Below are 14068 nucleotides of genomic sequence, written 5' to 3'. Positions count from 1 at the left end.
CTGTTTCTCTAAATGACTGACTGCCTATCCAAATGGGAAGTTGTGCAGAGAAAAAAATAAAAGAGTAATTTGAGGGGAGATTATAGAAATATTACAGACAAAAAAAAAAGAGTGTAATAATGAAGTTTGCAAACTAGAGCTGTGTTGCAGCAGATAAACAGCAAGTCGGCGTCATCATCTCCTAATTTCATTCCTTCATTTGGACAAACATAAGTAATATATAGCATTAATTACCCTATTTAGCAGATAGGAACCTCATTGGCTTTTTAAATGCTGCATTAAATACATAACTCATCTCTTCCCTCTGCAATTAACATCAGAACATCACACTCATTTCCATTTTAATGACTTCCCAACAATACGCCACCTTTGATGATAAGGCAACATAATGTCAACTTCATTCTGGGCTGGCAGTGAATGTGTAATGAACTTAACGTGATCATTAGTGCTGTTAATTATCTTTCTAATATGAGGACACAGATATGATTATGGAAACTGCATTCGCTGATGAAATAAATCTCTAGAAGAATTGCATTGAAGCTTGACTGAGGACACAGTCTGCCTATCATTCTCTGTATTCTCATTCATTACCTACAGAAGGCTTTAAAACTCTTTTTTTTGTTTAATAAAAGTAGATATCTGAGACCCGGAAACTATGCTCAGTGCTCTGAGAAATACATCACTATGGATCCAGTGACTGAGAAGAAACTCCCCATAAGCTCATGACTTGCCAACTAAAGGTCATAAGTTGATGATCCAGAAATTAATTAATTACTCACTTGTTTCTTCATAAAGATGAATGGAAAATGAACAGACTGGCTGACCACTACTGATGATTTGAACATAATTTTTTTTTTTTTATTACTCGCTGCATGCTGCAACCTACTCAGAGTGAAGTGGTGCGACACACGGCAGAGAGGAAGAAGGCAAACATCCCTCCCTCTTCTTCCCCACCTCTCAGATGGAAAAACAATTCATCACCCTCTCTGATAGCCTGTCAAAGACTGATATGATAAAGAATAACATCAAATGAATAATGTTTTCATCAGATTGGTACCACTATAATTGCCAACCCGATTTCTGTCTGCAAGAGAATCACACAAACAAGAACACATACACACGCTTTGTGGGGATGAGACAGACACACAGACGCGGTAATTTCATGCCTGTGTGCCTGAGTAATATGTCCCCGCTCCCTGCTCCAGATGGCTCAACGTCTTAAGCGGTGTGGGGGAACTAATGATGTGGGCCATGTGTTTCGGGGGGAAAAACAACAATAAACGCGTCTTTAACCTTCAGCAGCAAACAGTGTGTTGTAGTGAGTGTTCCCATGGATAGGCCTAACACATATCAATTACTATGCCCACTCAGGGGCAATCAGCTGTGATAATCCAAATCCATTTAAAGAAATAATCAAACACCCCCACAGGGCTGGACGGCCCACAGCACAAACACAGCAGTGACTTTGGGATAAGTGTTTGGGCACTGCACTCTGGGATGCTTGGGCACCTGGGAAAAGGTAACAACCCCACACTCCTCAAGACGACAACAGTCACAAACCTTACACATCTCTCTAGCTTATCCCGTGCCAAAGAACCGAACTTTGGGGGAAAGTGAGTGTGTGTGTATTTACCTCTACTGTTACTGACTCTTTGCCTTGTCTGCCCAAAGCTGAGCGAACAGCGCTGCTGATCGTATCAAATGTCTTCTGAGAGCTGCTGGCCACCTTCTGCTTCTGAGACTCTGAGAAGGCAAACAAAATAAATTTAAAAAACAATCAAGAACAAAGCTAACATTCAGGAATCATTTCCCTCTTCAGTTATTAGCATAGTGAGAGCTAACCTATGTGGAGCCGCCAGGCTTTGTGTGCCATCTCCTCCCACAGAGGGCTGATGTCAGTCATGCTGACAGGCCCCGTCTCCGCTGTGTGGCTCGCTGAAATCTCTGTCTTAGAGGTTTCTTCAAGTGTGTGCTGCCTCTCCGCCAGGACCTTTGACCAGCAGGCCTCCGATAAGGACACAAGTTCTCGGTCAACTGGAACACACACACACACACACACACACACACACACACACACACACACACACACACACACACACACACACACACACACACACACACACACACACACACACACACACACACACACACACACACACACACACACACACACACACACACACACACACACACACACACACACACACACACACGTTTTGAACTCTCTAGTGGCCCAGTAAACCTCCATTGAATCTACAAAAATGTCAGGCTTAAATAAATCCCCACATACTGGCCTTCATACCTGTGGCAACGTCTGCTCCGTTGCTGAGGCGTGCAGAATGTCTGGTTCTGGAAGCAACCAGTTGGTACGAAGCTTTTCTGTTCAGCACTTTTTGTGCCACACATCCAAAACCTTCGGGGTAGCTAAAAAAAGAAAAGCGTGATTGTTTAAATTAACAGTGAATCCTGGTTTCAACATGTTTCCGTGTATCTCAATGTATTTTTTTTGCTTTACCTGCCCGATCGTATCAGTAACAGACAATGAAGAAGGCATGTAATGAAGTTCACATTTGCATTGTAAGTTGCCATGACAACATCCCAGCGCTCCATTAAGGTCTGTAAAGCCCTGATGACCCCGTCCTTTTCTTCTTGGGAATGTCGTGGTTGAGACAAAAGATACAGCAGGACTTTATTGGTGCATGAGTAGAGGGCTGAAACGGTCTTCTCTTTCTGAGTTTGGCCTTTCTCCAGAGCCTAGAAGTATACGGCAGTGTATTGGTTATCAGATATTATTAAACTGGAATTAATATAAGTGGCCTATGGGCAGATTTTCACAATCCAGTGCTCCCATCGGTTAAAAGGAACGGTCTTCACATTGACAATTATCAGATTACTTTTATTCACAGGTTGACATTAGTTAGCATGTTAATGAATTTCAAAATGTCAGATTTATGGTAAAAACATTTTTTTTCCATATTAAGTATCTATATGGAGGTGCGTGTATTAGGGTTGGGTACCGAACTCTGTACTTTCTAGGGTACTGACCAAACGTTATGTTTTCGCGTTAAATCAATCGGTGCCAAATTCCGTACCTGAGAGCATGTAAGCGTGAGCTTCTCTGTCCTCTTCTCTGCATGTTTGACAGAAAGAGACACACACGCACGCAGAGCTGCATGCAGATGGTGCAAGACTACGTCGCCTCTGCAACTTCAACTCACAGTGAGTCACGGTAATGCTGATTAAGCGGTCACAAGTGTGGTTACACTTTTTAAAATTCCACGCAGACAGCGTTTGCTGCAATATAATATAATGACAAGCCGAAAGCGGTTGCGGTGCAGTTACACTTCCTCTGAGACAAGCACAACAGCATTTTCTATGCCCTGGTGACAGACTAACAGGGTGGAGGTTGTAGGGCAAGGCAAGGCAATTAAAAACAATTAAAAACAGTCATGATAGAAAATAAAAACTAAATAAAAAAAAATAGAACAAGGTACAAATAAAAGAATAAAAGTTACAGTGCAGTGTAAGAAATTAATACTTATTTTATTTAATAGGTTGTAGGGACAGGTTTGGGAGAGGGAGATTATTTTGTCTAAGTGTGTACAATTTCCAAATAAATAAAATGTTGAAATTGAGAGGTTTGGACTTATTTTTATTCACTGAAATAAATGTTTCACAGCGAGTAAAGTAACAAAAAAAAGGTACCGTTGGGCATCAGCCACCGAATTTCAGATAACGGTACTGGTCAGCAGCCCTAGCGTGTAAACTAGTGTATGTGTTGGTCTCACCACCACAATCTGATCCGCAAGGAAGTTGATCAAACTCCCAGAGTCTCCCAAGAATGTTCCACTGTAAAGTTTCTGCTGCAGAGTCTTACTGAAGAGCACCGCATTCTCCATCAACGTGCCCATCTGTCCTTCAGGAGTCTGACTCTTGCAGTCTGAGAGATAAAATAAAAAGCACCACATTCAGATGAGAGCTTTTGTTGTTGTTGGTCAGGCCAGTTGGAGCTATGAGGGAAGCATGCATTGTAATTCTACCTTGTGAGTTGAGATGAGTGTTGTTTTCTTCCTCATGGCTGAGCATGTGGATGATGTCCATGATCAACTCCAGCAACTCAGTCTGGAAACTCTGCCTCTGCTCCAGCGATGAACCATCAGGGGTAAACTGTGACATTTAAGCATTTTATTAGTTAAAAATTTGATTGAAACAGATAAACAAAAAATAGATGGACACTTTAATACGCGACAGCTCTTCCATTATGCTTGATTGACATCTTGTCTAAAGTGTAGGTGTCGGTGGTGGTGTGTGTGCATGTACAGTAAATTAAGCTTGTCTAGCTGAAAACACCTCTACAGAAATCTGTAGTTCTGCAGACCTAGTGGTGTTCGCTCTCTCCTAGTGGTGAATCATATTATAGTGCCTTGGCTCTAGCTTATTTAGTAGCTAAGCAAAGAGTGGCACCTTCTGGAGAGATTAGAGTTTTGCAGTATTTGAAGAGTCTTTTTTCAGTGGTAGCAATAATGCATATGTGTTGCATGGGCGTGTGTGCGTGTGTGTGTGTGTGTGTGTGTGTGTGTGTGTGTGTGTGTGTGTGTGTGTGTGTGTGTGTGTGCGCGCACGCATTCACCTCCAGCAGCAGAACGAGAGGATGTGTGTTGGGGCTGACAGACACATTAAGAAGACTGTCCATCAGCAGAATACGGATGAAGTCGCACACCGGCTTCCTGTTTGGATGACTCTTGAATTTGTCTTCACCTTCACTCATTAAGAAAGGCTCAACCCCACCCTGAAAGAAGTCAACAAACCAGTGCATAAGACAAGAGATATGAGAACTGTTAGGATTTCATTAATCCAGGGTAACACACAAACCTCTGAAACGTCCACAGGGTACACAACTCCAGCGAGTGCATAGAGAAACTCTGGTGATGCCCACAGTGGGTCTCTGGGCCGGAGGTTATGGAGAAGACAAAGGAACTGCATCACACTTGCTGGGAGCTGCAGCTCCCATGATGCATCAGTGCTTGACATGTGCTTTGTTGGAGGAACAGGCTGTTAAAACATAAATATAAACAATTGGTATTACACATTATCAATTTGTGGTGAAAAATACTGAAGGTGTAAGGTTATTACATTCTTACCTGAGTGATGATGACTTTGACTAATTCCAGCAGTATTGTCGCAGCTTCAACACAGAGCTGCTGAGCAGGATGGTCTGCTTGGCTGTCAATCAATGACTGTAGGATATCATCTAAATGCATCTGTAGATGACACATAAGAGCATTATCAAAAGGGATGAAGATTAAGCTATAGTTATAACTGGCTTACTTGTCCCATGTCTTGCCCATTATCAGATTTAGTCAGCTCTGCATGGCCTTGGTATGTATGAAATATTCACTTGTACTTTAACTATTTCACCATTTACTAACTTTTACTGCATCTTTTAACATTTTATCAAGATCTCCATCATGATTGTTGTAATGTATTTGTCTCATTGCTTAGTGCTGTGTTGCATGTGTCAAAGCTTTGCTTTGTGTTGTTTGCATGTACTTAATGTGGATATTGTTGATGTATTACAGTACTAATGTTTTGCTGCTTCCTGTTGCTCTGCACTGTCTTGAGAATGCTTATGCTTACTGTCTTTATGGCATCTTGTTGTCTTCTTTCTGTAAATGTGAACCTGTCCTTCAGTAATATCTTGCTGTTTCCTGTTGCTCTGGTCTCAAAACATTTGCCAAAAGGGCTACAGTTGGAAATTAGCCAGCTGGCTAACACTGGCACATTTACAGTAATGTTGATTAATGTGTGTTGTCCTTAAAAAAAGAATAAGAAAAAAATAAAAAATAAAAAATAAAAAGAATAAAGATGATTTACCAGATGAAAAATGACCCACCGTTCCCTCTGCAGTGTGACTGGCCTTCTTTTCCACCAGCAGAGCAGCCAGGGCTTCAACCACCTGAGGTAGGTGAGAGTGTCTGATCAGCAGCCCCTGTAGAACATCAAAGCCTGGACACGTGGTGCTGAGGCACTCATAAGACCAAGAATGGGCTCGAAGGTTGTCTGGGGACAAGGCAAGAAATCAATGATAGAATCATCATGTTATCATGTTAATTGTTTTTCATTACACTGAACGGCATGGAAATGTCAAACAAAACCCCCAAATATTTCTTAAAGGTCCCATGGCATGAACATTTCACTTTATGAGTTTTTTTTAACATTAATATGTGTTCCCCCAGCCTGCCTATGGTCCCCCAGTGGCTAGAAATGGTGATAAGTGTAAACCGAGCCCTGGGTATCCTGGTCTGTCTTTGAGAAAATGAAAGCTCAGATGGACCGATCTGGAATCATGAGGTCATAAGGAGCAAGGTTACCTCCCCTTTCTCTGCTTTGCCCACCCAGAGAATTTGGCCCACCCATGAGAGAGGGACATCATGGCTTTCAAAGAGCAAAGTGGCAGTTGGTCAAGGCCACACCCCCACCATCCACCTTGCCCCCCCTCCCCTTCTCTCCTCCTCAATCGCTACAGACACAGAAATGGCACATACTAAGGAAAGCTCATTGTGGGACTGGCTCTAGTAGCTGTAATTCTGTACCAAGGCTGAATTTCGGGAAAGAGACAGTATTACGGGACCACTAAGATCTATATAAAAGCATCCAAAGAGCACCATGTCATGGGACCTTTAAAATTACCTCTTTTTGTCAGTATGTAAATATAAATTAACATCACTTTGTATATGTCATCACAATAGGATTCCAGTAAAGGGGCCAAAATGACAACATTGAATTATTTTCCTGCGTCACTGTGAGAAGGTATTCAACTCTATGTACCCAAGACTGCAAAGGGTTCCTCCATGCACTCTATGAGTGCAGCTGGAAGTACACCCTCTCTGAAGCTGCTCTGCTGGCTGGGACTCGACAGAAAGTGCGTGAGCAGGACAAGACCCAGTTTCAAGGTTGAAGGGTGAAGGTGGGGCTGAAGGAAGACCAGGAACCAACCACTGCCCAGGGCATCTAATAAGGCCTTCAACTGACTAGTGGGGAAGAAGAACATTACAAACTAATTCAGTTAATGTTTCTGCTATGATATTATGGCACATGAAATACTAGGTAAATATGTTTTGGTTTAGCTAAGTAGTAACAGATGTCACTCACTCTTTCATTAGGATGCTGTAGGAGTTGAGGATTTCACAAAGAGAGAGTAACAGCTGGTTGCGGATCCAGATGAGGCTGGCTGGATCAGAACTCTGAGCTACAGCACAGACAGGACAACTCTGGGTCAGTACTAGCAACAACTTGTGTCATCCATGAGACATGTAATCGACTGTATAAGATGTGGTTGGGTGTTATATGGTGTACCTGGCGTATCCTGTGAAAGATCACTGTCAGATAGCTCATTGCCTTCATTCATGTTACTAAGACGAGGGAGTGTGTAGACCAGGAAGAGCCCAAGTCTGACCGAATAAAAGGACATGTTTTAAATACAGAGCTATTCCTGAAAACCTTATTGGCCTGATATGTTTATGTAAAAACTATATGACAGGAACACTTTTTTGTGGCTGATGCATTCCCAGACTGTACCTGCTTATGTCCAGAGGGGTGAAGTGAGCTTTTAGGAGGGATGTGATGACACAAGAAATTATCTTAACCTTCTGAACGGTCACAGCAGGATTGGAAAGCTCAAATAGCAGATTTGGTAGCAGGCCCATACTGTGCATGACCACTGCATTTCTGCTGTCACTGCCGAGAATACAGAAAGATAAACAGAGAAAGCATTAATATCAATCCCAATCTGTTCCCACTGACTGCAATCCATGCACACTTTCAGTCATGCACTTCTCTCCAGCCTCGGTGACTGACTCTGTTGAACATTCCCTTGACTATTTCAGTTGTACATTTACATGATATTGATGCCCAAGGCTGCTGCAGATGTTGACAAAGAGTGTTTTCAATCCTGAACAGGACCCTCTTTATTGTGTAATCTAACTAGTTGGCCATGTGACTTGATAATGAATTAGATTAAAGCTACTGTGTTCTCTGGTCACATGCCGATTGCTGTGGAATTTACCTTGAGGACTTCAGCATTTCAGCAAAGTGGTTTAGGATTGAAAGGTCCAAATTATCTGATGTGTCCTGCCACACCTAAAAAATATGGTATAATGAGACAGCAACACAAAATAAACAATTTTACATTTACAAACTTTCCAAATAAATACTGGGTGGACATAAAAAATTATCCAATCCCTACATCCGCTGAATTTTTGTGCTACAATGTGGATGCTTACTTCCAGGTCACACAGCAGGGCCTGGAAAGCAAGTGTGTTCTTTAGGCAACCAGACCCAGAGCTCAGCTCCACTGAGTTTGAAAGACACAGAACCAACTGAAAGGTTCTGTAGCTGACCAGACTGCACTTCATCTTCAGCAGGAAAGCTAGCAGCTACAAGGAGAACAAATTATACTTAAGGACAGATCACTACAGTAAGGTAGCAGATTTTGATTTCTGTTTCTACATATCGTGAAGCAGTGATTTTGCCAGGTCCGACCGACCTTGTACCCGTTGATGCGGTTCATTTCCTTCTGCATGGCAGAGTTGGTCTCCAGAACAGAAAGAAGAACTTTGACAGCTGCATACAGGGAGCTATCATCAGGCGCCATTGCAATTAGACTGAGAACAACTGCAGGCCCACCAACGTACAGGAAACCATTGGATGCACTGCTGGGGGTGAATGTACGCACACCTAGAATGAAATGGACCATGAGCTTACCAAATGTGCCTGCAAGAATCAACTAAAGAGCAAAAAAACCTTTCAAAAAATACTTTATTCACCAAAATGTCCAACCAGGGCTGCTCCTATGGTGCGAGTTGTACCGCTTAGGTGCTGGCTGATGTTTCGAGCTAGGAACACAGGGGTTGAGTGATCCCGAGAGGTTATCCTCATCTGTAATAATTGCACACAATGATTGCTACTCTGTATGAAAACAACAAATACATAGGTTCAACATGGACTCATCTTACCTGTTCAGCAATCAGTCTACAGTCCACCTCATTGTAATCCTCTCTGATCTGCATGACAGTGGTTAATGTAGAAATTGCTGGGTTGATGCCAAATGAGATCCTCTCCTCAGGGACCAGCCTAACAGGGAGAGACTCAGCATCTAGATCATGGCCTGGACACAAAGAGAGAGGTGGGACACAAGCAAGTAAAGTAGAACTGCCCTACAAAAGTCAAATGTCATTTGTAACCATAATCATGTGCAATTGCATTCAATTACATGTAATCGGTGTATTAATTACAAAATATTTCTATGTCAACAATGCCCTCACATAACATATTAGCAAAGTTGTTCTGCATCAGTATACAAGGTCCCCTATAGTAAAGCAAATCATCTGTTCTGCAGAGAAAATCATGCATGCATGCCATGAGCGCCATGACAACATGATTTACTGCATTTCATGGCATGGTGGAAAGACATACATAGCACAAAATAGATGAACCTAGACTGATCAAAATGAAATTCCTAATGCATCTAGAAACAACGTTATGTTATTCTAGGATCATATTGGACTCACACCACAAACAGATATATTTACAGATTCAGGATGTATAATATGCTCTTATTCAGGATGACTTACTGTAAGTAAACAAAAGACATACTGTGGAAATCCTGTGAAATTCTTGCAAAAGATCTTGAGACTCACCTGTGTTGCGCAAAGCAAGGAAGTTGCCCTGGTAGGCGGTGCCTTGTGTGTACATGACACCCACAGCCTCAGGGCTCAAAGCTTCTTCAAACAGGTAAGATGGACCCACTCGCCATACTAGAGCAGCATGCTCCTTCCAAAGAGCTGGTGTTCCTATCAGTCCATACACATCAATCACAGCTGTGGGGTCCATGGAGACATACTGACCAGGGAATGGCTGAATATACCTCATCTGACGGAAAATGCAGAGGCTATGATACATGAATACATAAATGCCAGTTCAGTCATCAGCTCCTCAGTTTCTCTCCTCTTGTCATACCTTTCCTGTCCCCACTGCCTTGCCGTTGAAGTAGGCTGAAGTCAGACAGCTCTTCTTCACATCTTTGGCCATGACCACAACCAGGTGGTGCCACTGACCTGGGACCAGCATGCTGGAGCAGCGGAACCTCAGTGATGTAGGCAAAGAAGTGGGAGTGCAAACTTCTGGCTCCATCATATCTGTTGAACAAAGATGGAGAAAGACATTCAGTCAATCTCTGCAGTAAAAACTCATGATGCAACTATTGTGCAGTCCCATTTTAAAGCTATAGCGCACGACTATTTTATATTGATGAACATCTGTTACATTCAAGCCATTGCCAAATGAGCTAATTAAGTTGCCACAAAACAAACTGTATTTTTCAGTATGGCTATGTTTACAAAATGGTGTAGTCTGGTGACATTCGTGCACAGCAGCTTGAGTGATGCGTTTTACGTCAACGCTGAGAAAGGGCAACAGCATTCAGCTTTGTAGACGAAGAGGACATAACAATTACAGGATAATTACCTCTTCTGAAGAGTCCATGTTTTGTTTTTTAATCATCCGTGTCCTCCTTGATTTGACAGGATAAATGCTATAGTGTGGGGAGTGGGCGATCACCAAAGGCTTGCGTCAGTCCGTCGTTGTCGTCATTACTTAAAATTCCTCATGGGGGCAACAGAAACTATGCGCTTATAGCTTTAAACAAAATTAATGAGGAATAGAGGACAGTTTTGAAAGCTAGCAAGATAACTACAATGCTAAAGAAATTCTCCTACTTTCTTCAATTCATTTTGTCAATCAATAAATGTTATGTGAAGTTTTTTTTTTTTAAGATTATTTTTTGGGCATTTGTAGGCCTTTATTTGGATAGGACAGCTTATACTTGAAAGGGGACAGAGAGGGGGAATGACCTGCAGCAAAGGGCCGCAGGTCGGAGTCGAACCTGCGGCCTCTGTGTCGAGGAGTAAACCTCTATATATGGGCACCCGATCTACCAGGTGAGCTAACCAGGGGCCCATTATGTGAAGTTTATGGGCAAATACTGACTAAACTTTTTATTGCTCTTACCTAGGTAAGTATATGCTTCCTCCTCTGTGGAGATGACCAGGCAGCCGTCATAGGCTGAGAAGGAGATTGACAGACAGATGTACGGTTGTTCAGTCCGTGACATGTGGCGAACCACTGACAGTAGACGGATTGGGTGGGAATCACAGGCTGAAGTAAACCGGTTGATCTGGAACCAGCAGGAAAATGAGAGACCAGCTATAGGAGGAAAACCCCGGCAGTCTAAAATATGAGAGAGATTATTAGCCATTTTATTCTGATTTATTCACAAATGTGTGAGTATGATGCATTTCGACTCATCACTTACCTCCTCCAATTCCACCTGTTGGGATTGAATCAGCAGTCACTCCTTTCACTGTCGCCAGAGAGGGCAGGAAAAGGCAGCTGCAAAGCATACCGTCACATGGCAAGAAATTTGTAAATAATTTATGTTTTTTTAACATTACAGAGAGATTTCCTCACATGCCAAACCTCACCGAGGTCATTTTTGCAGCACATACATTCTGATTATTTGACACAGAGCATAAGTATACAGTAAGTCCCATTTAGTCATCTACTGTAGTTTAGTCTCTTTGATAGTGCAGGACTGCACAGACACCCAGTAAAACAAGGACTCACCCATATCCACTCTCGCTCATGTCAAACTCTACAAAGGCAGGTGAGGAGGAGAGTCGGTGTGGCCTGAAGGTGCGCGGTGATGTCATGGTCACCAGACTGATGATCTGGTGGACAGGGATTGCTGAACCAGAGGATTCACTGCGAGTTGTAGACTGTAACAAGCTGAAGGTCCGCTTCAGTGTCTTTCCTGAAGATCCTGATAAGGCATCTTCCTCTGTACTGTGACCTAGTTTAGACAACACAAACAAACTCCAATGTGTGACCTGATTGATGTCTGTGTTTGAAAGGCCAAATTATCCCTCAAGTGGACTGAACCTAAGATGCATGAGTAAAGAGCAGGCATAAAATAACAGAAAGATTAAGTCATTAGAACAAAACTAGTCTGTACCACTTGAAACAGGAGCTTTGATTAGTGGGCGACATTCTAGTTGTGACTGCATGGCCGTTTTGTCTGCCAAGCACATGAGTGGGTCCCCTAAACACAGGAAGTTTCTGAGGAGGAAAAAGTAAACACGATTAGACATCAGATTCAGAATATTGTAGGAAAAATATTTTTTAAATAAATTTTAAAAGCAAAAAAAAAAAAAAAAAAGCCTCTTCATCTCCAGTGCAATTAAGAAATGCATGTGTCTGAACCTTGGAGACGGAGTATGTTTTACCTGAAGTCTGATTGTGTGATGGCCTGGGAGGAGAGCTTCTCCAAGATGCGGGTAACCGGTAGATGTAACCGGTGGTTTGGAGCCAGCAACATGCTCTGACAGTGGGCCAGGAGTGTGGAAACCAGCCCCCCCTCGCACACTATCTGGCGGTTTCGCTCAGATTTAACCATGGCCTGGATGTGGTGCGCCAGTGAGAACTGGACCTCCATAGAGAGCTAGAAAAAGGGAAAGAAATGTGTGTCATACTGGGGCCATATCCTGTATTTAATAATGTGTAACTTAAGAGACTGTAATATGTTCAGTCTAGAAAAGGTACCTGTGGGTGCTCAGGAGTAAATACGGATGAAAGAAGAGTCATAATAACCCGGATTGCTCCTGGATGAAGAATAACACGATTGCAGGTGAACCTACTGAAAGCCAAGCAAAAAACACAAAATAAAAAGTATGGGTTGATACTTATGAGATCACATTCATTCACTCCATTTTATACATGAATGTAGAGGAAATTTGAATTCATCTTATAGGAATATGTAGGCCTGTCGCAATCAATTAATTGCATGATAAATAAAAAAAATTTGTTAACAGAGACTGAGAGTCCATTTTATTTATTGTTTTTGGTTGTTTTGTTCATTTATTGTGGATATTTAAAATGTCTTCCAGTTCTAGTGTTAAATATTCTTTAGAAATAAAGGTTTATTGATATTTGAAAAAGTGTACCTGCATTATTATGCCATTACCATTATATTAGATGAAAATAGTCTCAGAACGACAATATTATTGTTTATCACAAATCATTTCTGGGACAATTTATCGTCCAGCAAAATTTGTTATCGTGACAGGCCTAGTTATGGTTTCCAAAACCTCCAAATGGTTAGAAATATCCACCTGTATTGAGACTCGGTGCAGACTGTGGAAATACTGGGTGCTGCGTTTCTGGACCTTCCCTGTGTGTTCTCCACAGACTGCAGGCCTGATCTCAAGTGGACAGGAGGGGACCCTGAATGCACTCTTTCATGCTCTGCTGGTCCATTTAGTTTCTCTTTCTCTCCGTCACACCCATCCTCTGGCTCTAGTCCCAAGTTTATCTCCAGAGAAGAGTAGGTCCCTGTGGCGAACTGGTCGAGATAGGAGAGCAACCTTATACATGTCCGAAGAGTGACAGGCAGATTGGGCGGTTGGGGTATGGTTGAGGGAGCTTCAGGGGCCTCTGCTAACTCAACAAACTGGTGAAAGCTCTTTTCAGGAGACTGGTCGTCCTCTGCAGTCTTGAGACAGGAGCCCTCCTCTCCATCAAACTTCACTTTCTCAGAGCCTTCTGTGTAAAAACAGCCCAGCTGGAGTAGAGCCTCTGCCAGCCTTTCGTAATAGCCACCAGTCTCAAAATGGTGTGCATTTACTGTGTGAAGATGCACAGCCAAGGCCAGAATGTGTAGAGTGAGGAGGAGGAGGTCCAGCAGCAGTTGGTGCCCAAGGGACTTCCACACTTCTCCCTGGGGAGGGTCAGACAGAGCTCCTTCCATGTCGATCACCAGAGAAAGCAGTCCGGTGAAGCCTCCTGCTCTCCTGAAGGCGTCCCAGCTGTTGGGGCTCTCCATCACCTTTAGCACAGACTGAAATACAGAAGTGAGAAGTCAGATAGACCATTTGGACAGTGAGCATGTGGAACCACCAAAACCACGTAAGCCTAATCACACACGTGACAAAGCGGATTCTATACTTGTATTTTG

The 14068-nt window shown here is 42.6% G+C and overlaps 1 protein-coding gene across 5 annotated transcripts in view; it reads right to left on the bottom strand.

The window, feature by feature from the left end:
• Nucleotides 1-14068, bottom strand: part of wdfy4 (WDFY family member 4) — a 44114-nt gene that overhangs the window by 19107 nt on the left and 10939 nt on the right. For 4 of the 5 annotated variants that reach the window (XM_039783448.1, XM_039783452.1, XM_039783450.1 and 1 more), the window contains 28 exons: nt 13227-13951; nt 12658-12751; nt 12342-12556; nt 12071-12174; nt 11683-11908; nt 11372-11448; nt 11068-11286; nt 10018-10196; nt 9699-9930; nt 9015-9166; nt 8826-8937; nt 8546-8736; nt 8283-8435; nt 8066-8139; nt 7579-7737; nt 7357-7451; nt 7153-7249; nt 6829-7031; nt 5894-6060; nt 5142-5261; nt 4873-5052; nt 4631-4789; nt 4041-4167; nt 3789-3940; nt 2516-2754; nt 2303-2424; nt 1843-2034; nt 1634-1743 (listed from right to left, as the gene is read on the bottom strand). In XM_039783448.1, the coding sequence (XP_039639382.1) occupies nt 1634-1743; nt 1843-2034; nt 2303-2424; nt 2516-2754; nt 3789-3940; nt 4041-4167; nt 4631-4789; nt 4873-5052; nt 5142-5261; nt 5894-6060; nt 6829-7031; nt 7153-7249; nt 7357-7451; nt 7579-7737; nt 8066-8139; nt 8283-8435; nt 8546-8736; nt 8826-8937; nt 9015-9166; nt 9699-9930; nt 10018-10196; nt 11068-11286; nt 11372-11448; nt 11683-11908; nt 12071-12174; nt 12342-12556; nt 12658-12751; nt 13227-13951 (4875 nt within the window). The remainder of the gene's footprint in view (nt 1-1633; nt 1744-1842; nt 2035-2302; nt 2425-2515; nt 2755-3788; nt 3941-4040; nt 4168-4630; nt 4790-4872; nt 5053-5141; nt 5262-5893; nt 6061-6828; nt 7032-7152; nt 7250-7356; nt 7452-7578; nt 7738-8065; nt 8140-8282; nt 8436-8545; nt 8737-8825; nt 8938-9014; nt 9167-9698; nt 9931-10017; nt 10197-11067; nt 11287-11371; nt 11449-11682; nt 11909-12070; nt 12175-12341; nt 12557-12657; nt 12752-13226; nt 13952-14068) is intronic. The other variant, XM_039783449.1, reaches the window with a different exon arrangement.

The sequence above is a fragment of the Perca fluviatilis genome, chromosome 19, assembly GCF_010015445.1.
Source record: "Perca fluviatilis chromosome 19, GENO_Pfluv_1.0, whole genome shotgun sequence".
Classification (NCBI taxonomy): Eukaryota; Metazoa; Chordata; class Actinopteri; order Perciformes; family Percidae; genus Perca; species Perca fluviatilis.
The sequence above is the reverse complement of the archived record's forward strand: the minus strand, read 5'-3'. Positions and strand labels throughout refer to the sequence as shown.